The 25044-nt window shown below is 42.7% G+C and overlaps 1 protein-coding gene across 1 annotated transcript in view; it reads left to right on the forward strand.

Annotated features, from left to right (window-relative positions):
• Positions 1-25044, forward strand: part of ANKIB1 (ankyrin repeat and IBR domain containing 1) — a 493668-nt gene that overhangs the window by 344493 nt on the left and 124131 nt on the right. The window contains exons 8-9 of the mRNA XM_029588858.1: positions 12388-12532; positions 21592-21758. Of these exons, the coding sequence (XP_029444718.1) occupies positions 12388-12532; positions 21592-21758 (312 nt within the window). The remainder of the gene's footprint in view (positions 1-12387; positions 12533-21591; positions 21759-25044) is intronic.

A 25044-nucleotide genomic window follows, 5' to 3' on the forward strand; every position in this document is an offset into this window, starting at 1 on the left:
AGGAAATGCCAATACAGCTGAGAGCTCTAGTGGTGCTCAGTGGGAAAAGGTAAGGTCCTCCCTAATGAGGTTCCCTTAACTTTTGAGATGTGGGTGGCACACAGAATATAACTTTGTGGATGTAGGGCAGTCAGGGGCTCAGCCACTACTTTTTTTTTTTTTTTATATCTTGTGTGGGAGCAAGAAAGATCGGTCTCCAACCAGCTATTTGGTTTTACTTGGGTGGAAGGAGAGGAATCACTACAGGGTCCTAAGCTATAATAGAAGTATACTGCATTGATGTAGTTCAGTAAAAAAAATGCTTATAACCAATAGCTGTGGAGAACAACATTTTATTAAATGATTCTAAACCTTATAATAATAGAGAGAGCTATGCAAAGCACCAGTATAAAACACACTCTCGAGTATTTTTAATCATAATAACACATTAAAAAGGATTTTACACTTACACATTTCCAACTCCTAAACTTGGTTACACAATTGCTAAAATTCTCTTATTGGCTTTTTACTTTAAACAATTAATCTAAATGGCTGTATGTTAATTTGATCTCAATCTGCATGTAAATTAATCCTCACTTTGTATACAAATGTTATCTTATGTGCCTGTTACTAAGGAACACCAAACGACCTTGGTGTTTCTAAATAGTTTCTGTACCAGAACTTTTCAGTTTATACTGCACTTTCTATCTAGCTTCTCTCCTTCTGCAGTATCTGTCTAGCAAAAGCAAAGCATACAACTGAAGCTTTATAATTAATCGCTAACCTTCCATTCATAGCTAAGATCATGGAAAAACGTGTTAACACTCAAATTTCAGATTACATCGAAGAAAACAATCTACTATTCCCTTCCCAATATGGGTTCCGCAAAGCTTTTAGTACAGAATCCCTCCTCGTATCGTTGACAGACTACCTCATTTTAGGTCTCGACAAAGGACAATCATTCCTACTGATTCTTTTGGACCTCTCGGCAGTTTTCGACACCGTTAACCATTCCATCCTCATAATCCAGCTATCGACCATTGGCGTAACAGGTACGGCACTAACCTGGTTCAAAACATTTCTCAACAACAGAGGCTACAAAGTTACAATCCACAACAAAGAATCCCCCCGCCATGACTCACCTATAGGAGTCCCACAGGGATCCTCCCTTTCACCCACGCTTTTCAACATTTACCTCCTTCCGCTGTGCCAGCTCCTAACCAATCTAAATCTTAAACATTTTCTCTATGCGGATGACATCCAGATCATGATCCCCCTTAAAGAATCCTTATCTAAAACTCTTGAACATTGGGAATCCTGCCTCCAAAAAATCAAGTACCTTCTTACCAGCCTAAACCTCGTATTAAATGCCGCCAAAACCGAACTCCTGCTCATCTCCCCAGAAAATAACACCACCATAACTCCTCCAGCCATCTCACTCTCCACCCAAGTGAGAGACTTAGGAGTCATAATTGATAACCGGATGAATTTGAAAGCATTTTTCAACCATACAACCAAAGACTGTTTCTATACTACAAGCAATAATTTTCTCAAAGATAGATTACTGCAACTCTATCTTACTAGGTCTCCCATCTTCGTACACCAAACCGTTACAGATGGTCCAAAATGCGGCAGCAAGAATTCTAACTAACACCAGGAGAAGAGACCACATATCCCCTATCCTAAAAAACTTACATTGGCTGCCCATTCACTTCAGAATCATCTTCAAGTCCAACACCATTATATATAAATCCATACACCACCTCACACCACTAGACCTACAGTTCCTGCTCAGCCAACATAACTCCTCAAGACCAACCAGAGAAGCATACAGTGGATCTCTCCAGGTACCTCACGCCAAATCCACTCGGCATATAACTTTAAGAGAACGGGCCTTCTCGACAGCTGGACCATCACTCTGGAATTCCATTCCCCCGGATCTCCGACAGGAACCCTGCCTCCCAACCTTCCGAAAAAGACTTAAGACTTGGCTGTTTAAACAAGCTTTTCCGGACTCCTCCTAAATTCCACCTCATCAACATCTATAATGCAGCCACTCCAGTTCTTTGTAAATAACTATATGATGTTAAATTACTACTGTTTTTTTCTCTTCTCCCAGTTCGATCTTCTTTGTTCATTGTAACTTTAATTTTCCTCTGCACAGGTTCCAGTTTTATTTTATTTATTTTGCACCCTCTTGTTCAACTGTAAACCAGCATGATGTTTTTTGTTTTTTTTTTTGTTTTGTTTTTTTATATACCGGGGCACGTTAAAAACATCACCCCAGTTCACAATGTAACGTAACGTAGCAACAGGCTTTACAATAATTTAGAAAAGATAAGCATAGATAAACATTATTTAGCTTTACTATAAGATAGAATAGATAAACATTATGGCAACTGTTCAACATGTGATAGGTGGTTTATCAGGTGATTACTTGATAAACTCTTAAGGAAAGTAGAAGAGAAAAGGTGAATGGAGAGTGGGTGGGTAAGGGGAGGTAATTTTTGGGCGGGTAGAAGAAAAGTAGGTTCTTTAACTATTCACAATAGGTTCTTTAACTATTCACAAGGTGATAGGTAAGAGGGCGGGTATGAAGGGGTAGGAGGAGGGATGGGCTGATGAAGTGGGAGTAGGAGGAAGGGGCTGTTGAGGTGGGAGGAGGGGATGGGGGTGGGAGGAGGGGTGGGAGGAGGGGTATGAGGTGTATAATGAGGGGGGGGGGTCATGGTTGTTAAGTTCAGTAGGGCGTGTCAGTCGGGAGGGGCATGAGGGTCGGGTATGTAGCATTGGGCGGGGTTGGTTATTCGGGGTATGCTAGTTTAAAGAGCCAGGTTTTCAGGTTCTGTTTGAATTTTCTATGGCAGGGTTCCTGGCGTAGATGGGGTGGCATTTTGTTCCAGTGTGACGTGCCTGCTATAATGAATGATCTTTCTCTGATCGTGGCATGTTTGATGACTTTAGGGGAGGGTGTCAGGAGTTTGGCTTGGTGTTGTTTTCTGGTTGGTCTGGTTGTGTTGTGGATGTGGAGATGTTCAGGGAACCAGTGCATGTTTTGGTTGTGAATGGCTTTGTGTATGAGTGTGAGGGATTTATAGATTATCCTGGAGTTTACTGGGAGCCAGTGTAGGGATTGAAGAACTGGGGTGATGTGTTCGTGACGGTGAGTGTTTGTGAGAATGCGGGCGGCAGCATTCTGTAGGAGCTGTAACGGTTGAAGGGTATTTTTTGGGAGGCCTAGTAGGATGGCGTTGCAGTAGTCCAATTTGGAAAGGATCATGGCCTGCAGTACTGTTCGGAAGTCAGAAGTGTGTAAGAGTGGTTTGATTCTCTTCAAGGTGTGGAGTTTGAAGAATCCGCTCTTTATGGTGTTAGAAATGAATTTTTTGAGGTTAAAGTGGTTGTCTATCCATATGCCTAAGCTGCGGACGAATTGGGTGGGGGGGCAGTCTGGTGGCAAGGGGGATGAAAGGCTGAGGGTGGGAATGCTGGGGGGAGAGAGGATGAGTAGTTCGGTTTTGTTGGTGTTGAGTGCCAGAAAGTTGTCAGTGAGTAATTTGTTTGTCAGACAAAGCAGATTTCCAAGTCTTCATTGCGTTAGTGATAGAGTCTGTTATAGGTAAGAGTATCTGTACGTCGTCTGCATATATGAAGTGCTGGATGCCCAGTTTGGAGAGCAGTATGCAGAGGGGTATGAGGTATATATTAAAAAGGGTAGATGATGTGATTGTATCATGCAGAGGGGTATGAGGTATATATTAAAAAGGGTAGATGATGTGATTGTATCATGAATGCCGGTATATAAAAACCTTAAATAAATACATAAAATAAACTTGTTAGTAATTATAAAGCAACTTATGATCAGAAAATAAAAAAAAACTTAGGAGAACAAGAATAATGACATTTGTGTGACATGTTAAAAAGTGTTTCTCTGCCTTTTCACCGCCCTCCATTGCAAGTCATGCCTATAATAGGAGCTATGAGAACCACATCAGTATAATCAAAGTAACAAAAGTGATTTACAGAATTAACATACAATTATAAAAGCAAACAAAAAATTAAAACACAAAATACTAGACAACTACCAGAGAGGACCAACTGATATGAACTCGCATCACCTTAGGGAACAGCCAGGCTTTGCTCTGCATGGGAAAATTTAAGTAATTTAGTTCTGACCTCATTGATACCAGTAGTCAAGGAGCCACAGAAGTAAAAGCTCAAGCAGAGTGTTGCTTAAGGCACAAATTTTGGGCTGAAGCAATAGATAACAGACAACTCTGAGAAGATATCAGCATATGACTAGTTTTGTACCAGCTCAGGTTTTCCTAGGAATACTTAGGGCCATTGCTGCTTATGAAACAAAAGGCAGTGGTCAATAGCTTAAACGTTAGCCGCACTACAGTTGGCAACCAATGGAGAGACTGTAATAAGGGGGGAATCATTATCTAATCTAGATTTACCAAGAACCAACCTGCTGCCATGTTCTGCAATAAACTCATCTAGAGGTTACAGTTAACTGGTAAACCCATCCATAGGAAATTGCAGTAATCAAGTACCAAGATAACTATGACATATAAAACCACAGTCTTTTTTGCTTGTGAATCAAAAGCCAAAGTTAGTGCACTGTCTGAAATTATACAACTCCTTAGAAAAACTAGTCCAAACGAACCCTCAAACTTTTAACCTTAGCAAAAGTCTAAATAACTTGACCTTCTAATAATGGGGGGCCAGTTATAGTTGAATGCATCTGACTGTCATTACCTACATAAAGAATTTTGATCTTGTTTTTATTTAAGACTAGCTTAACTTCAAAGTTAACTTTGCATCCATTTAAATGCTTGGGGTTTTTTTTGCAATTTATTTTGGTTGTAATGAGAAACAGTGTGCAGTTTTAATATTGTGCATTATGCATCTCATTTCCTTTATTCATTTGAAATAAAATAAAAAATTACCAATAGTACTTAAAAAAAAAAAAAAAATGTTTAGCACTAACCTGTTTGCTATTTCAATAAAAATTAACCTGTACTTTATATATCGTGAATATTTAATAGACAAAATTCATGGGCAAGCCATGATGTGAGCTTTAGAGAGACAACGGCAAGAGGAAACGTGGAAAAAGATTTGCATTCACAAAAAAAGCGGGGAGAAGCTTGCTTATTACTGAGGTTACTACCCCAAACCAAATAAGCCTGGTACTTCACGTTCAATGCATATCCAGCATAGCTCTCTGCTTCAACGGCATGGGAGAAAGACTGATACATCACGCATATCCAGCATAGCTCTCTGCTTCAACAGTAGGGGAGAAAGTCAGATACTTCACTTTCAATGCATATCCAGCATAACTCTGCTTCAACAGCAGGGGGAATGAAGAAAAGTAGATCTATATACAGAAAAAAACCAACAAGGTCTGAATTATTTAGTCATGGTAAACAAATAAACATGGGTATAGCTTGCTTATTCGGCGGTTACCACCCCTAACTAATTAAGCTAGATATTTCACTTAGAGGCAGTTCCAACACTGCTCTCTACATTAATGGTGGGGGGTAGAAGGGAAATAGAATCAAAAGGTTACTAAGAGCCAAGAGTAACAGATAAGGTCCATCAGGTCTAGAGGACGTGTATAAAGAGGAGGCAGCAAAACACTGCATGGAGCGGCAGTAGCCACAGAGGCATTCACAGAGCGGGATGCCAGTGGCCAGTGGTTGGTGTTCCACCTTCACGGAGCGGAAGGATGGAGGGCTGCCATCTCCAAATTAAAAAAAAAAACAAAAAAAAAACCCAGGGGTGGGTAAGAGTATGTAAAATTAACGGAGAGTTCAAAGGCTATAGGTATTACCAATTATTAGGCTTATTCAATATTTGTTGATAGTTAATGTGGCTTTCAATGCATACTTCACTTTCAATGCATAAACAGCATAGCTCTCTGCTTCAACAGCAGGGGAGAAGAAAAACATACTTCACGCATTTCCAGCATAGCTCTCTGCTTCAACGGCAGGGGAGAAGAAAAACTAATACTTCACGCATATCCAGCATAGCTCTCTGCTTCAACGGCAGGGGAGAAGAAAAACAACCAATAAGGGCTGAATAACATAGTCTGGGTAAACAAATAATTATGGGTGTAGCTTGCTTATTGCGGCGGTTACTACCCCTAACTAATCAAGCTTGATATTTCACTTGGATGCAGCTCCATCACTGCTCTCTACATTAATGGTGGGGGTGAAAGGGAAATAGAACCAAAGATTACTAAGAGCCAAGAGAAACAGATAAGTATGAGAAAAAAGAAGTGTGAAGCTTGCTGGGCAGACTGGATGGGCCAATTGGTCGTCTTCTGCCGTCATTTCTGTGTTTCTATGTTTCTATGAAAGGGCCTGTCACGGGCGGAGGTGTGAACCCTTTGCCCATTGCCAGATTGGCACTGCCTTATCTGCAAGGGAATCTGGCTCCAACAGGTGGCAGCTGACAGACCATATTTCCAGAGACACCTCTTCTGGCAGTTCCAGCAATACTGGATGCTGCCTCTACTTAGTAACAACTTCTGACTCGTACTTGATAGCATGAGCACTGTCAACCAAAGACAATGCAACAAAAGTCATAACTGTACAAAACTCCATAACAACTCGTAACCAAATTAGTGACCAGAGAGCCCCCCCCCCCCCCTCTCCCCGCTTCTATGTGGTAAGTATAAAAGTCAGCTGAGGTGGGCGCACACCCCCTTGGCTGTATAAGCCGTGGAGCAAGAGCATGAATGTGTATGTATGTGACAGTGTATGTGTGAGAGAGAATGGACATGTGAGTATGTGTGAGAGAGAGAGGATAACCTCCTCATCCTCGACAATATCAGGGTGAAAAAACCTGGACCAAGTTTTTGACCACCTTGCCAACCCAGCAACAGTCCTCTCTGGTGAGGGGTGAGAATCCAAAACCAGTTAGAGTGGAGGAGAAGTCCATTAATGGCTATTAATCAAGTTTACTTAGGGAATAGCCACAGCTATTAATTGCATCACTAGCATGGGATCTTCTTAGTGTTTGGGTAATTGCCAGGTTCTTGTGGCCTGGTTTGGCCTCTGTTGGAAACAGGATGCTGGACTTGATGGACCCTTGGTCTGACCCAGCATGGCAATTTCTTATGTTCTTATGTAAGCTCACCAAAGATCACTGGGTTCTCAAAATTGTGGAGTCTGGATACCACTTGCTATTCTCCCAGCTTCCCATGCTTCCCCATCAACTCAGCCTTCAATCCAGATCCATCTCATGCAAAACACCGTCTGGAAGTGGAGTTGCTCTTCAAACAGAGAGTGATAGGACCTGTTCCTTCCGATCACTATGGGCAGGGATTCTACTCCTGCTTTTCCTTATCCCAGAGAAATCCAGGGGACAGAGAACCATCCTGAATTTAAGAAACCTGAACAAGCATATACTCTAGGATAAATTCTAATTACCTCCACATGATTCTCCCCTTTATCTAGAAGGGAGCTGGAATATGTGCTTTGGATGTAAAGGATGCTTACACTCACATCCCCATCCATCCCTCCTACTCGCATTACTTGCGATTTTCAGTTAACTCTTCCCACTCTCATACAGGAGTGCTCCCCTTCAGCCTCTTTGCAGCACTGAGTGTCTTCACCAAGTGTCTACCTGTAGTAGCAGCACATCTGTGGCATGAGCGTATCCAAATCTTCTCTTACCTGGATGACTGGCTTGTGGCGGCGAACTCCTAGGAAGATGTGCTAACCTGTCTGCAAAAGTTAGTACACCTGCTACAATCTCTAGGATTCCTAGTGAATTTTGAGAAATCAGCTCTTAATTCCCTCTCAGAAAATTAGATTCATTGGAGCAGAGAGAGATTCTGTACAGGAGAGGACTTTCCTCTTGTCGGATTGAGTGAATATTCTCAGATTCCTTGTGTACAAACTGTTGACTCTGGATCAGTCGGTGGCCACAGAAGTTCTAGTCGTTCTGGACCACATGGCAGCAATTCATATAGTTTCACTAATCCATCTGTACATACATCTCCTGCAATGGGGTCTTTATTCTTAATGGCATCAGCTCATTCAACCCCTGACAACCAAAGTGAAGATTTCACATTGCATGAAACTAACAACCAACAGATTTAAAACAAATCATAGAAAATACTTTTTCAGTCAGCGCATAATTAAGCTGTGTAGTCTGTTTCCAAAGGACATGGTTAAGGCAACTAGCAGAGCAGGGTTTAAAAGGGGTATGGGTAAGTTCAAGAGGAAAAGTTAATAACTGTATTAGCCAGGTAGACTAAAGAAAGCTATTGTTATCACTGGGAAATATATCTATTTTATGTGATCTACCAGGTACTTACGACCTGAACTGGCTGCTGTTAGAGACAGGACGCGTGGTTCAATTGACCTTGATCTGACCCAACATGGCTTTTCTAATGTTCTTATGTATTTGCTGTTTTATTGAGAGCCCAGTCCTCACTTATAAATATTTTAGTGTGATTTTACTGAAACTAGTTAGAACTGAAGCCCTTGGTTCTATGTCACAGCTCAAGCATAAATTCTGAGGCACAATTTTCAAGATTGTGGCATTTTTACATTAATGTAAAGTTCACAGCATAATATGCATAAAGTTTTTTAGAAAGTTTTCCAACCCTTGTGTATGTTGGATAATTTTCTTTCTCACAGGACAAGCAGGATGGTAGTCCTCACACATGGGTGACATCATCAGGATGGAGCCCAATCACGGAACACTTTTGTCAAAGTTTCTAGAACTTTGACTGGCACCTACTGGGCATGCCCAGCATGGCACTAACCCTGCATCCAGCAGGGGTCCCCCTTCAGTCTTTTTTTTTTTATCGCGCAGCAGTAGCCACATGGGTTAAGGAGCTCTCAAGAGATTCCTGACAGGAATTTTCCTCACGGAACTTCTTCAAAAAATTCTACCCCATCTGGGGTAGTCCGTGATCGTAAGGTAAGGCTTTATCCTACTGGCCATCGACCGCACCGCGGCTAAATTTTTGTTGAAGCCATGGCGTCTGGTTTCGTCGGTGCCCCGACTGTCCTCGAACAATCTCCATCACAGACCTGCATAGGGTTTGTGTGTTGTGTTTGGGGTCCGACCATGACGTCCTAACTTGCACCAAATGTGCCCAAGAGACACCAAAGGGCCGTAAGGCCCTCTCAGAGAAGGAGTTTCTTTTTCAGGAAAGTCACAGACTCCATCGAGAGCTTCGACATCGTCTGAGCTGGTGCCATCGACCTCTCGCCAGCAGTGGAACACCGGTGCTGCCCGCCCGACAGTCTACTCCGAAGGCATCGACTTCTTCCTCTTTGGCTCCGGAGAAGGACTGAGAAGAACATCATGAGACCCGTTGACACCGTTATCGGAAGGCTCAGTCCGCCAATCCAGGCAAGCCCTCTGCATCGGCGTCGACAGAGCCACTGACTAAGAAACCCCGTCCAGAGAAGGCCCCATCCTCCTCTGTGACTGGATCACTGAGGCGTTCCCCACCTTCATTGATGCCGGGAGCCACGACTCCACTTTCACCGGTGGACCCTCCAGCTACACCAGCGCTGCCTCCTACTCCGGAGATGGGGTTGCACTCCCCAGGCTTCCGCGAGGAATTGGATTGGATGATCCAAGAGGCCATCGGAAAAGCACTGCAGGGCTTCCAGCCTCCATCGGCACCGATGCCAGCTCCGGTCACCGACCCGATTCCCACGGTGCTCGCACCGCTACTGGGCAGGCTGGATGCATTGATCTGTTTCCTTCCACTGCTGGAACCGAAGACACCAGTATGTCCCACGCCTTCCACCACAATTCGTTTGTCATCGGAGGATGAAGACGCACCAGGGCCGGAGCCTACGCCCGGGCCGTCCATGTCGATGTTGCCAGTTCCACCGCCATTGATGCCGGCTCGTCCTCCAACGATTCTAGAAATTGAAGGTATTCTCAAAAACTAAACCAGCAACGCACCCATTTGACATCTTGCTTACAAAAACGCTCCTCGCCATCCCTTCTAGAATTGCAAAACCCATAACGAAGATTATTAACAAATCCATCACCTCTGGAATTGTACCTGCACAACTTAAAACACGCCATTATAAACCAACACTGAAGAAACATGATTTAAATCCAACAGAATCAGCAAATTTTCGCCCAGTCTCGAATCTACCTTTTCTGTCCAAAATATTAGAGAATGTCATCAACAAACAACTCATTGAATTCCTAGATGAAAATCAATTACTCTACCCATCCCAATATGGATTCCGTAAGCACCATAGTACCGAAACTCTTCTCCTAACACTCTCCGATACAATTCTAAAAGCATTAGACACTGGTCATGCATATATACTTGCCCTGCTGGAGATTTCCTCGGCATTTGACACAGTCAACCACAACATCCTTTTAACTCGCCTCTCTCAAATTGGCATTACTGGCACTGCCCTATGTTGGCTCAAATCTTTTCTTAATGGCAGAAAATACAGTGTAAAAATTGGCCAACATGAATCCAAACCCAAAAATCTGCTACATGGGGTACACCAAGGCTCCTCTCTATCTTCCACACTTTTCAATATATACCTTATGCCACTCTGTCAACTGTTGATGAAACTGGGTCTCCTGCACTTCATTTATGCTGATGATGTGCAGATCCTTATCCCTATCAAGGACTCACTACCCAATGCGCTTAAAACCTGGAAGACTGCGCTGACGGAAATTGAGAATCTACTAACTGAAAACTCTTTGGCAATAAATACCAACAAAACTGAGCTCCTCATTATTTCACCACAAAACAACCATGCTAATCCCACCCAACTGTCTCTATCTGACCTTCACACTATACAACAAGTCCACAGCCTTGGTGTCATAATTGAAAATCATTTTATACTAAAAAGATTTATCAATGATTCTTCAGATGATGCTGATCCCTTTACCGCTGTCCTCAGTATTTACCCATTTTCTCCCTCTCTCCTTCTGCTCTTTCGTTGTCTCACTTCTTTCCAAAAATCTCCTTCCCTGTCCTCTCCTCACAAGAAATACCTAAAAAAAAAACCCCAAAAACTCTCTCCCCCCAAGAATTCCCCCCTCTGCCTCACAAGCTATCCCTCTCCCAAACATCGTTCATCCTTACTGGCTGTGATGGCTCCAGGTTCCTCCTCCCTATATTTTCAACATTTTGCTCATGTTCCCGCACTTTCAGTGCAATCTTGCATTGCACTTATGAGTCCGCATGGAGCCAGAGAAGCAAAAGGTCTGCTGGGAAGTTCTTCGGGTGGGGAGCAGTTGCTAGTCTGCATTTGGGTGGGTGACTGTGGAGCCATGTGCTATTAGGGGCTTTGGCTCCAACCTGCTTTCACTGGTAAACAAGAGGCTCATCCTTGCTCCTGACAGCAGGCGCACTCTCCTACAGGAATCGAAAGGAGCCATGCAGGTTCAGTTCAGTGTGATCTCATCTCTGTGCGCTGGGGAAGCCAATGCACAGACTTCTGGTTACACAGAACTGAGCCTGTGTGGCTACTGTCTAATAGACAATGTCGCTTTGTAAGCTCTAGGAAAAAGGCATGTTCCGTATTGGGGCCCACACTGTGGAATAATCTTCCCAAGGTGTTAAAGAATCTGATGTAATGAAGTTCCGGAAGAGTGTAAAAAGATGGCTATTTCAGGAGGCTTATGTTGAGTAGTCTTTAAGAGCTCTGAACAGGGTTTGTAGAAATGTATGTGTTGATGGTTTTATATGGTTTTTAAGTGTTATTTTTATTATGTAAAGTATGTTTTTAAATGTTTTTATCTTGCATGCCGCATCGAACAGAATCTCTGAGAGATAGCAGAATAAAAATCTTGTAAATAAATAAATACTGTCAGGAGAAGGTATGAGGTATATTTTGGCTGCTTGGGGGAGGGATGAGGGTGGGACTTTAATACAGAAGGCTCTTATGCCTGCATTGGCTTCCAGAAGCAGTTTGAAACATTGCATCTGCAGCTCTTCAAGTTACACAAAATTAGGGTGAATATTGGTTTAAACTGAAAATGAAGGACCCTAAAATATTCTATTTGCATAAATATACTGCTAATTTATTGATCAATGTACTTGACTAGTGCTTGAGTAGGAGGCAGTTCTATTTTTAAATGTATCCATCCAAGTTTTTCTCTCAAAAATGAAAGATAATCACATGGCTTAGTGTACTTTTCTTCTTTAATCCAAAGTGGGATCAACAGAAAATGGTATCTATACATTTCAGAGCATTATCTAGTTCACTGTTATTGCAGCATGTTGCAGAAAACATGGTATTTACCTGATGTTTGCCACGATTTTTCCCAAACATGAGTAGGTTTGGATGTAAATTAAGTTTTTGTGCTTTTTTTATTTTAAATTTTGGGTTGTTTTTTTAAGCCAGATATTTTCCTGGACATCAACAGAATGTCTGTTTTTGGCAGGTTTTTGAATTTGAAGATTCAAGAGGGCGAGGCTCACAACATATTCTGTCCAGCATATGAGTGCTTTCAGCTTGTACCTGTGGATGTTATAGAAAGCGTGGTTTCTAAGGAGATGGACAAACGATACCTTCAGTTTGATATTAAGGTAAAATGTAGCTCATGTGGAACTAAAACATGAGCTTGACTTTAATGCTAACAGCAGCAAACCCTCTGTTCCAAAAGGGGGATATTTTACAGTTAATATGGAGACAGACTTATAGATCATTTTGCAGAATAACCTTGTGTTTTCTTCACTGTCCCCATATCTTTATTTGTGGTGTTGCTAAACTCATATCATCTGTCATTTACTGTATATTGCGAGCTTGTGCCTTTGGCTTCTGCTGTGTTTCTGTTAAATCAGATTATCATTCAGTTGGCCATGCAAATTATGATCCAAGAGCACTGAGGCACCATCTTAAGCCTTGATACATTACCATTTAACATCTTTGGTTATGTTATATTTGTAAACTGCCTTCCTTAGACATAGTCCAACTCAAAGCGGTTCACAAACACAAAAATAAAATAATTAGAAATATGTAATCATATAAAATAATGGTGGTGGGATGTAGCTTGGTTCTACTCATCCCTTCCAGGATCCTCTGGAGATGAGTGTCTTGGGTTCCTTCTGCTGCTGCTGATAAAGCTCCTGAAGAGACAGAAGTAGTGTTTTATTGTGTGGCTGGGTGGTTCTTCTAAACTTGTGACTTACTGGATTCCTCCAGTGTCTCTTCATTTCTGGTGCATAACTTTAACAATTTAGACATAATGGAAGTATCTCACATTCTGAAATAGCCACATTGGGAGAAACCATTTCCTGCCTGATCAGGTCTAAGCTTCCTCATGTCCCTGGTGATGAAGTTGCCAGGCTTTTGGAGATCTTGTCCTAAAGAGCTCCTTATACCATTAAGAATTCACAGATAAAAACTCTTACGGTGTTCTTTACATGTCTGCAGCAAAGGTATACTACATTCAGCCTTATTTTGCCATTCCTGCAGATTGTACTAGGAATCCTGTGTTCTGCATTGATCAGACCCTATGTAGATGCTGGATACGTAAATGTTGATGCTATGCAAGCATCTGTTGTGCTGGTAGTGGTGAGCACGACATCAATTGCATAAATGACTTCCACTTTACAGTTGTATTGAAAAGTTGTTCCAGCATTTCAATCAAATAGGAGTTTCTTTGCTAATACATGCATTGGGGAGTTTTATACTTGTGTCAGCTTCACAGTTGGGTTGCCATGGGCCATGCTTAACTTTAGAGCACTAAACTGAATGTGGATCTCTGATGCTGTGAGACAAATTAGAGCAATCCATTAGTTCAGTTTAACTTGAGTTTTCCCTCATCCCTAGCAGCTTTCTGTGTGATTTCTTATTGTAGAGCTGTGCCTGAGCTCTAAATCAGATAGAAGCTGTCCACAGAATCCTACCTACTTCTGATCTTTCTCCTGGACAGCAGTTTACTACTTGAGGCTACATGGTTTACCTTTTCTAAAAGAATATGCTCTTTGGTGAGAGTCACAGAGTGTCTAGAATCTTTGCGGTAGAGATATGCAGAGGCTAGTTTATTTGTTTTGTAGGTTGCCTCTATTTGTTTGGTTCATTCCAAATGAAACAATTTTCATTTATTTGTTCCTTTTTTTTTTTGTTTGTTTTCCAATAAAGTCAATGAGGAAAGCAATGTAGCCTATTCTGAGCTCCAAAATTAAGAGTTTCTAATCAGTTCTCATGAAACCTATGGGTATTCACCCTCAGAAAGGAGGGAGAGAATTACAAGGCACCAAGACTGGCAAAGTAGCACCAAAAGTGGCATGAATAGCTTACAGCACCATAAAGCGATCAAAGGAAACCAGTGGTGGCAGGATTTCTCCAGGGCACTGTAAGAGGAGCAAAGAAGTGGCAGGAGTGGAGAGAACAACCCAAGGCTCCTAAATATAGCATCAGCAACAGTGGCCTGAACCCCTGAAGGCAGCACAAGAGACAAAATGACTCTGAGTGGCATGAACATCCCTAAGGCACTATGAAGAGGGAACAAAACAGCAAAGGTGGCAAGAAAAACCCAAAGCACTGATAGAGGGACAAAGCAGCACAAAGAGTGGCATAAAGACTCTAAGGTACAGCAGCCACCCACATTGGCAATTATTTATTTATTTATTTAGACTATGTATTACCAGTGCCCTCCAATAATTCAGGGTGGGTACAATGTTACATACATAAAAATAAAAAAATTAAAAGAACATGATGGAGGGAGAGTTAAAATGGTAGCATGAGTTAGCCACAGAGTTTTCCTGTCCCGTTTTGTTTCTTCTTACCTTGTTATTTTCCTTGAGACATCTTCTAAGAGGAAAAGGAAAGTGAGAGTCTATCCTTCTGCCACTCCACTTTCCTCTGGCTCCTAATTCTACTAGAAGGGCTATGGAAAGCCCCATTTCCAGTATTGGTGGAGAAGCACCATACTTATTGTGGAAGAAATATATCGCAGCCCTTTCGATTTGTCGACTGCCACTGGCAATAGAGTTTCCCCCATTGGTGTATCTGAAGCGTTGAGTGATGAGATCATCAGAAAAGCCACATTGGAAGGAGCTGCTGGCATTGTGGTCTCTGAGCTGTTTGTTTCATTGTTTGCATGTGGAACTATTGAAAGAGCATCTAAGGATATTCAAAATTCAGCATAGGTCCCTGGAGGTTAAAGGGCATTGGAAGATGGTGGTTTACCATCTGTGGATTCTGTTCTGCCCCCAGGTGAGTTAGTTGATGCTCAGAGCTTGTCCACATTGACCAAACCAACTTTAGTAACTCTTGATTCCCTATGGGACTTGAGCTAACTTTGCTATTTCTTTCTCAGTGTGCTCTGCCAAGGTAAATGCTATCTCTGGAAGACTGGATGTCTTAATATATAACATAGAAACATAGAAGTGATGGCAGAAGAAGACCAAACAGCCCATCCAGTCTGCCCAGCAAGCTTTCATACCTATTTTTTTCCTTCCTTATCTGTTACTCTGACCGCTGAGGTCAGGGCCCTTATTTGTAACTTTTTGGTTCCAATTTCCTTCCACCCCCACCATCGATGCAGACAGCAGTGCTGGAGCTGCACCTAAGTGAAGTATCTAGCTAATTGGTTTGGGTTAGTAACCGCCGTAATAAGCAAGCTACTCCCACGCTTGTTTACCCTGGAATATCAGACAATTGCAAAACCATTCCATGAGGATCCAATCACTTAAGAAAGATGTTAAGGATATTCAGTCTGTTAATGCCACAATTATTCAGGAGCAGGTTTCTCTTACACGAAGAGTGGAATTTATTGAAAATCATTTAAGACATTTAAATTTACGCCATCTTAATTTTCCTACGGGCCGATACAGTAAAGTGTGCTCCAGCAGAGCGCACTGTCAGCCTACATTTGGCCGTGCGTTTTCGATGCGCTATTTTTACTCCTTATACAGTATGGGGTAATAATGCGTCGAAAACGCGCAGCCAACCCCCCCAAAACTAATAGTGCCCGCAACATGCAAATGCATGTTGATGGGCCTATTAGTCATTCCCGCGCGATACAGAAAGCAAAATGTGCGGCCGGCACCAGGAAAGTGTACAGAAAAGCAGAAAAAATGCTTTTCTGTACACCCTCATAAGAACATAAGAAATTGCCATGCTGGGTCAGACCAAGGGTCCATCAAGCCCAGCATCTTGTTTCCAACAGTGGCCAAACCAGGCCACAAGAACCTGGCAAGTACCCAAAAACTAAGAAGATCCCATGCTACTGATGCAAATAATATCAGTGGCTGTTCCCTAAGTAAACTTGATTAATAGCCATTAATGGACTTCTCCAAGAACATATCCAAACCTTTTTTGAACCCAGCTGCACTAACCACATCATAGCGATATTAAGTCGGAGACCCTAAAAATTTAAAAAAAAAATTTTAAATCAGCCCGTGGCCCGCAGGTTGGAAGACGGATGCTCAATTTTGCCGGCGTCCGTTTTCTGAACTTGTGGCTGTCAGCGGGTTCGAGAACCGATGCCGGTAAAATTGAGCGTCTGCTGTCAAACCCACTGACAGCCGCCGCTTCTGTCAAAAACGAGGCGCTAGGGACGCGCTAGTGTCCCTAGCACCTCCTTTTACCACGGGCCCTCATTTGCATGCGGGCCGATACTGAATCGCGTGCCCAGGACACTGGCCTGTGCACGTGTCGGGAGAGCGGTCGCTTGCTGGCTCTCCCGTGCTTCTTTCTGTATCGGCCTGCTTGTTATTGGGGAACAATCCATGTGACATTGAGGAAGTACCTGAGAGGAAGCATTGTGTATTTCCCCTGGAAATATTCCTTCATTCAATAAAGTGTATTTTCTGCCTTTTAGTTCACACTTTCAGTAGAAAGGAGTTGTATAATCCCCAACAGCGGTCGCTTGCTGGCTCTCCCGCGCTTCTTTCTGTATCGGCCTGCTTGTTATTGGGGAACAATCCATGTGACATTGAGGAAGTACCTGAGAGGAAGCATTGTGTATTTCCCCTGGAAATATTCCTTCATTCAATAAAGTGTATTTTCTGCCTTTTAGATCACACTTTCAGTAGAAAGGAGTTGTATAATCCCCAACAGAATTTAGGAATTTGACTGCATTTTTGCAATCTTCCACACTTGAAATTTCTGAGAGCAACTCTTTTAGTTTCCTTAATGTATGAGCAAGATTTAAGTCTTATAATGAGATGTTGCTTTAAGCATATGAATGTTAATTTTATGGGTCAAACCGGATTTTCCTAGATCCTGCAAAAATCACTCAGAGGAAAAGCTGCCTGGCTTTATGTCAGAAAGTTTGGGTTCTTGGAGCTTTTTTTTTTTTGTTGTTGAGAGATCCATGTAAATATGTTGTTGGACTTAAAATGCATTGTTTCTTCTTTTTTTTTTTTTGTTCCAGAGCAGTAGAGAGCTTTTTAGATTCTAGGAATATAATGCGTTCTTTAGTCCAAGTGGCTCAAGAATAGACAATTATGGTGCTAGTAGGACCCAAGATGGCGTGCTAGACACTGAACACGGTGCGTCCTTTTCCTCTTACTTACTGTGATGATGCCGCACTCCAGTCGGAAGCGCAGGGCCCGGGAGAGGTTAGTTTTCAAAGCCTCCCCGGCGGGACTAGTAGTTGGTCCGATGGATGCACACGTTCATCGTGGGAATGGTCAGCCGGGTGTATAGTCGCTGGAGTCTGGTCGTGAAGACAGCGTTACAGCGGACCCCCTCCATGACTCCCTGGCTGAAAGAACGGCTCCCGAGAACCCGGTGGAGATTATGTCAACTCCACATGGCGACATAAACTCGTGCATATCGCCACACATACATTTATGATAGTATTTTATAAAATGCATATATTATAAAATGCACAAATACATGCAGTGCTTTAAAGTATTTCAGTACATTGAACGTGCATAATTTCCCTATCTATTTTAAAAATATATGTATATTTTACTTCCATAAAACCCGATTTACATGCAGAAGTCAATATATTTTAAAACATGCACACATAATTAAAATTACCCGTTTACCAGTTACTCCACCAGTTTGCTCATTCCTTCTGCAGATCATCGAGACCCTCCTGGTTCTTCAGCCTGAATTCTTCCCAGTTTACCAGTCTTCCCACCCAGCCAGTACTACACAATAAACAAGTCTGATGCCAGTTATACAAGATAATTATCAGGTGTAAAATTACTTGAATAAATTGCCATATATATGCACGCAAGTGTCTTTTAAAATAGCACTTACATGCATAAGTGTTGGCCCCACCAGTGGTTCTCCACCTTTTTTTGGCCAGGACACACCTGATAGATGGTTCTGACATGCGTGACACACTGAACATGTGACCATCATGGGGATAAATGTAAACATGCACTCTGCATCCACAGGAATCCCCTCAACCCCCAGCAATGAGGGCAGAGCAGATCTAGGGCATTACCCTGTACAACTTGCCATATATTCTGGTTCTGATGACATCTCAGTAAAAGCAAAAACTCCCTTTACTACCAGGCACAATAGCCTTCCTTATGAAAAGACAGTAATTTACCACTAATGCATATCCTATTGAGAAAACACAACAAATAAAATTGATACAAATGCCTACATGCTAGTAAAATACCTCACCTCGGTCACACACCATAGAATCGACCTTCACCAAGTACAGAAAAACCACAAATTATAAATATGGAGACAGAAACTGGAATGGAAAACCAAAAAAGCCACTTTGCATGCAGTGCGAACTTGGAGAAATGGAAAGAGAAATATAGCACTTAACATAGTCCCAGGATTTGCAATAATGCACACAAACTAACCCGCACAAAGTTACACCTGTATTATGGAACAACCTTATCTAAGAAATACAACTATTAAACCAGGCCCTAAACACTAATACATGTCTTATTGGGAAAACAGAATAAGCCAAGCTGCTATAGAGCCCCACACAGAAATAATTGTAAAGCTATACTAAAAACGTTACAAAACAGCTGCTGAACAGAATAATATCCAACAATTAAAATCTCATAAAAAATTATTAAAACATTTCTAAATATCAAAATATTTCAAAATAGCAGACATTGCATAATACCCAATAATTAAAATGGCAGTCAATCAAGAATAAATTTAAAAAGCCACCTTTACTTACCCTCTCCAGCAACTCTCCTACTCCTTTCCCTTCTAGGCCAATAGCGCTCACCAGAAGCAGCAAGGGCTGCTGAAGCTCTGTCCTCACTGTCCTCTTTCTTAGTGTCCACAACCAGTCACACACACACACCACACACCCCACAACCAGTCTCGGTCTCTTTCACACCAGTCATCTTCCTGACCAGTCTCTCTCTCACACACAAACACATCACCTCCCTGACCAGTCTCTCTCTCTCTCTCTCTCTCTCTCTCACACACAGAAACACATCACCTCCCTGACCAGTCTCTCTCTCAATCACACTCATGCTCTCTTATATACAAGCTGTCAATCACACACAAATGCTCTTGCACCGATTCTCACCCAGGCACCCATTCACAGACACAAGCTCTCACCAAAACCACCTTCTTTCAGTGCAGGGATGGGCTCCAGTTCCACTGCAGCTTTACTCCGGCAGGCCTTTTTTCGCTGCCATAGGGATGGGCTCCCGTGGTGGCCTCGTCTGGGGTCTGGTTTCTTCTTCACCGCCATGGAGATGGGCTCCTGTGGAGGCCTTGATTTGTCTGGGTTCGACACTGCCATTCCTCCCACCCCAGGCTATGCGATGCCTGCCTCACCGGACAATCAAAGGCTTCCTCCCTTCTCCTACTCCCATTGGCAGGCAGAATGAAGGAGGCTTCCCATTGGGCAGTGGGGGATAGGAAGAAAGGAGGCTTCCAATTGGCCCACAGGAGCTGGGAAAAGGGAGAAGGGGAAAGTACATCGGGGCAGTGGGACACCGGGAGATGTGACACACCTGCCAGTGCTTGGCGACACACTGGTTGAGAAGTGCTCCCTTAGACCACCCCTTTTTCTATGTATATGAGAATGTGAAATGTAAAGTATGCAGCTAGTTTCAATTTTTATAAAATAGCAATTTCGCAAGTACAGACTATTTATATGCCTATATGCTAATTTTTACATGTTTGATCTATTACATCCTCCATTATCAGAGATTTGTTTTAGTTGCTCAGAATAATCACGATTAAAGAATGTTTCAGGCTTTGGTATTTTCCCAACTGCCACCTCAGTACAAATCAAGGCAAAGAATTAATTCAGTTTTTCTTTGCCTCATTCTTTGTTGTATTGTTAATGTTATAGTTTCGTAATTAAGTCTGGATTCAGTAAGCTGACCCCTTCCTATCACCTCTTACCCATGTTTCAATAAAAAGTAGGGCTGAGCAGATCAATCCCTGTCCCTGCCACACATTTATTTAAAAAAAAAAAAAAGAGAAAGTAGTGAGGCCAAGCAGCACCTTAATAGAAACAAAAATAGTGGCTGAGTCACTTAATCTCCCCACATCCCCAAAGCTTTAAACACCGTCAGGCACAAAATTCTGCAACCACCACCACTCCCTAATCTCCAAAAATGCCTGGGAACTCCAAGAGGAGGAGAGGCTTTTACCTTCTCTCACTGGGCTTCCTTCTAAATACCAGTACACAGGTCTCAGCTCTGTTGGCATTTAATATTAATTTATTCATTTAATTTGATCACTGATTGATCCTTTCACTGACAGCAATTCAGTAGGAGGAGGTAAGGGCCTTTCCACCTCCCACTGGGCTTTCCAGGCACTTTTGGAGATTCAGGGAGTGGTTAGGGTGGGAATTTGGTGCCCCACAAATTTTAACTTTACAGATGTGGGAGGATCAGCAGCTTGGACTCTACTTCTTTTTTTTTTTTTTTTTTAATTGCAGGGCAATAGGGAAAGGCATCGATGTGCTGCCTGGCCTAGCTGCTCTTTTTTTTTTTTAAACTTGTATGGGAGAGGGGAACCAGCTTGCTGCTTCTTTTATTTTTTTTTTTAACTTGGATGCGGAGTGAGAAAGAGAAGAATTGGGCTTCTACTAGACCGCTGCGATATGTATATATTTTTTAAATATCTAGTTAAATGTAGGCCTGCAAATGTTCCAACCAGAGTTGGCCAGGCAACTTTATCCAGCTACCACTGGATATCAGCACTAGCAGATAAACGTAAGGCATGTCACTGGAACATTGTTGTACCACTTTTTTCATTCAGCCTAATATTAACCAGGTAATGAATTAAACCAAGTTAAAAGTATGCCTGTTCAGCAGGATGGGATCTTTTATAACTCAGGGGTTTGTCCAGCTAACTCCCAAAGCTAGCCAGTCAAATCCTTTTAAATATTGGCTCTATTTTTGAGAGCTATGCTGCTTGGATCAATGGAATATATATTTTTGTTAAATACTGAATCTATCTGACTTGGGAGCAGTTCTCCTTTATTTGGCTAAATGTTTCAAACCTTGTAACTTTGAGAGGGTGCCATGCATAGTCTGAAACAATGTGGTCATTGTATTACAGTTGCTCACTGCATGTTCAGTTAAAATATGTAATTTTATTTCTAGCTTCCGCCTCCTCCTTTGTGAAGGTGTTGGCTCTTAAAACCATACTTGGTCACATTAGAATCCAGTGCCTACAGAATCTATAAATTATAAATGTTTTGTTTGAGCCATCTTCCATATTTTTTTTAAAGGCATTTGTTGAAAACAATACTGCTATTAAATGGTGCCCTACACCAGGCTGTGACAGAGCAGTCAGGCTGACGAAGCAAGGATCAAATACATCGGGATCAGATACACTCCGCTTCCCCTTGTTGAGAGCCCCTGCAGTGGACTGTGGAAAAGGGCATCTTTTTTGCTGGTTAGTACTTAAATCTTAATTGTATACAAAGAGTTATAACTTAGTTTACGTTAGCTTGGGCTATACTAATAATTTCAGTTTGCAGGGTGCTTTACACAAACATACAGAAAATGTTAACCAGACAGCTGAACTGATATGTTAATAGATATGTAAAGCTTCCTGGGCTACAAAAGTTGCTTGGCTGGTTTAGAAGTTTGATTTGTAAATGTCATCATATTTATATGTGTATTCACATGTACAGTATATTTTTTTAAATGCAAGTTTTAGTCCTCTAAAAATTGCTGTTTACAAATTGATTTTTATAGTACTGTCCAAAGATAAGAATATATCATAAGATTTGCCATACTGGGTCAGACCAAAGGTCCATAAAGCCCAGTATGCTGTTTTCCAACAGTGGCCAATCCAGGTCACAAGTACTTGGCAGCATCCCAAAAGATAAATAGATTCCATGTTGCTTATCCTAGGGATAAGCAATGGATTTCCCTGGTGCAAGGACCACAACATCATACCACGCTCAATTAAAGTTCCCGTGATCCTGGAATTCCTACAGAACGGGCTACAGAAGGGTCTGTCACTCAACTCCATCAAGGTACAGGTAGCCGCGTTATCATGCTACGGCTCCAAGAGCGAGGGCGACAGCATTGCTTCTCACCCGGACGTCTCACGCTTCCTGAAAGGAGTTTAAACACATCCGCCCAACACTAAAGTGGCCGGTACCTCTTTGGAATCTCAACCTGGTCTTGGATTTTCTAGCAGGAAACTCCTTCCAGCCTCTCCGAGGTCTGTCACTCCGCCTGTTAACCTTAAAGACAGCATTCCTACTGGCAGTTTGTTCAGCCCGACGCATCTCGGAGCTATAAGCACTGTCCTGCCGTGAACCGTTCCTCAGACTCACCCCAGGAACCATCCAGCTACGCACAGTCCCTTCGTTCCTTCCCAGAGTGGTGTCACACTTCCATCTTAACCAAACCATCTCGCTACCATCGCCGGATGGATTGAAGAATTCGGAAGAGGCTCGTAGCCTATGCCACCTCAACATCGGTAGACTCCTATCCAGATACCTGGAAATGTCGGAACCCATAAGAAAAACGGACCACCTGTTCGTCCTTCATAGCGTGAAGAGACAAGGGGAAGTGGCCTCGCGGGCAACCATAGCCCGCTGGATCAAGGAAGTCATCAAGGTGGCCTACGTAGAAGCAGGCAAGCCACCGCCTCTTCAGGTCAAGGCCCATTCTACTAGAGCCCAGACAGTGTCCTGGGAAGAAACCAGAATGCTGTCGCCCGCCGAGATTTTCAGGACGGCAACATGGTCCTCCATCCACACCTTCTCCAGGTTCTACCGCCTGGATGTTCAGGCTCAGGAGGACACGGCATTTGCAAGGGCAGTACTAAATGGGTCACGGACAGCCTCCCACCCACTTCAGGAGTAGCTTTTATACATCCCATTGGTCCTGAGTCCATCTGCTACACGCTAGGAAATGGAGAAATTACTTACCTGATAATTTCATTTTCCTTAGTGTAGACAGTTGGACTCAGCATTCCACCCTTGGCTGCTGTTACGCATGGATCTTCAAATGTTTCGAGGGTAAGCCATGTTTTCATTCACCTAGGAAACCCACCCATCCGGGTGGCAACGCTTTCTGGTTGAGTATCCTGGTGGGCTCTAGCTATAGCCAAGTCAATCAGACCAAATTTACCAAGTTAATCAAGTTATAAAGTTTAACCAAGTTATAAAGTTAATCATATTAGTCAGTCACACATATATCCACAATGCTTTTTGAGGAGAATACTGAAGAGCTGCACTTCCTGCAGGGGTATATGTACTAGGGGCTGATGTCAGATTGAAATCTGATCCGTCTCCAACTGCTATGACGAGTACACTATACCCATTGGTCCTGAGTCCATCTGTCTACACTAAGGAAAAACGAAATTATCAGGTAAGTAATTTCTCCAATATATATATATACTAGCCGTTAAGCCCGTAACAACAGGCTACATTTAAAAAAAAATTTTCGGTCCATTTCCTTCCACTCCCTCCCCCTCATTCTCCCTCCCTCCCCTCTCACCTCCCCCCTCTAGTCTCCCTCCCCCCTCCCCTCACTCTCTCCTCCCTCCCTCCCCCACTCACTCTCTCCTCCCTCCCTCTCACCTCCCCCCTTATTCTCCTCCCTCTATCTCCCTCCCGCTCCCCTTCCCCCTCCCCTCAGCTCCCTCTCCTCCTCCCTCCCCCTCCCCCCTCACTCTCTCCTCGCTCCCCTCACTCTCTCGCTCCCTCCCCCTCACTCTCTCCTCCCTCCCCCTCACTCTCTCCTCCCCCTCCCCCCTCACTCTCCTCCTCCTTCCCCTCACTCCCCCTCTCTCAATCCCCTCCCCTTTCAGCTCATCCACAACCGGCAGACGGGGGGTGTCCCTCCCTTCCTTGCGCGCGCCGCCGCTACTGCTCCTCCCGCTCCTGCTCATCGCCGCCGCCGCTCCTAAGGACCCAGCGCCATTTTGTTTTTCGGGCACGCTCCGTTCTGACCTACGTGCTGCTCGCGCATGCGCGGTAGAGTTGCTCTCTACTGCGCATTTGCGGCACGTCGGTCAAGCTTCATTTATCTAGTAGATATATATACTAGATATATATAATATAATTTTTTTTTTTTCAGGAAGAGAAAGACTTGTATTCAGAATTATTTATTATAATTATAATTCTTTTATTAGTAACAATATGACAATTATTACAAGTAAGCTATAATAATTTATTTTATAAGTATAATTTGTATGATCGTAATCTTGTGCTCAGCTATAAGTATTATTAAAAAGCACAAAAGCAATATCCCAGAATCAGTTCTCTTATTCATTTAGCCTGGTGAGAAGGTAAGGAGTGCCACGCAATAACAGTCACATGCCTCAACAAATATGCTTGCCTTCTCCAACATTCTCAGGCTTTCTGTACCTCCTTTTATACCTGATTTTTACAGTATCAATTGTGTGTAATATATCCTTGCTCCATGACACCAGGATATATATTTTCCTATGTCTCATTTTACTCATTTACTCCCACCCTTACATCCCTCTTGATTATATTTTTATCATATATTTTCCAGTTTCCCCTTTTTCCCTTTATTCAGGGATACAAAAGTTCAAAGTGAACTATAAATGCCATCATGTGTTGGCATGCATATATTTTATTTCCCCAATCCCTTACATCAATTACGTCAGCATCTGCCTCCCCCTTTGGAATTCTCACTTCTGTCTTGTAAAAAATAAATCAGTCTGGGTCTGCACCATGGTCCTCTGCATA

This window comes from Rhinatrema bivittatum, chromosome 2 (genome assembly GCF_901001135.1).
Source record: "Rhinatrema bivittatum chromosome 2, aRhiBiv1.1, whole genome shotgun sequence".
NCBI lineage: Eukaryota > Metazoa > Chordata > Amphibia > Gymnophiona > Rhinatrematidae > Rhinatrema > Rhinatrema bivittatum.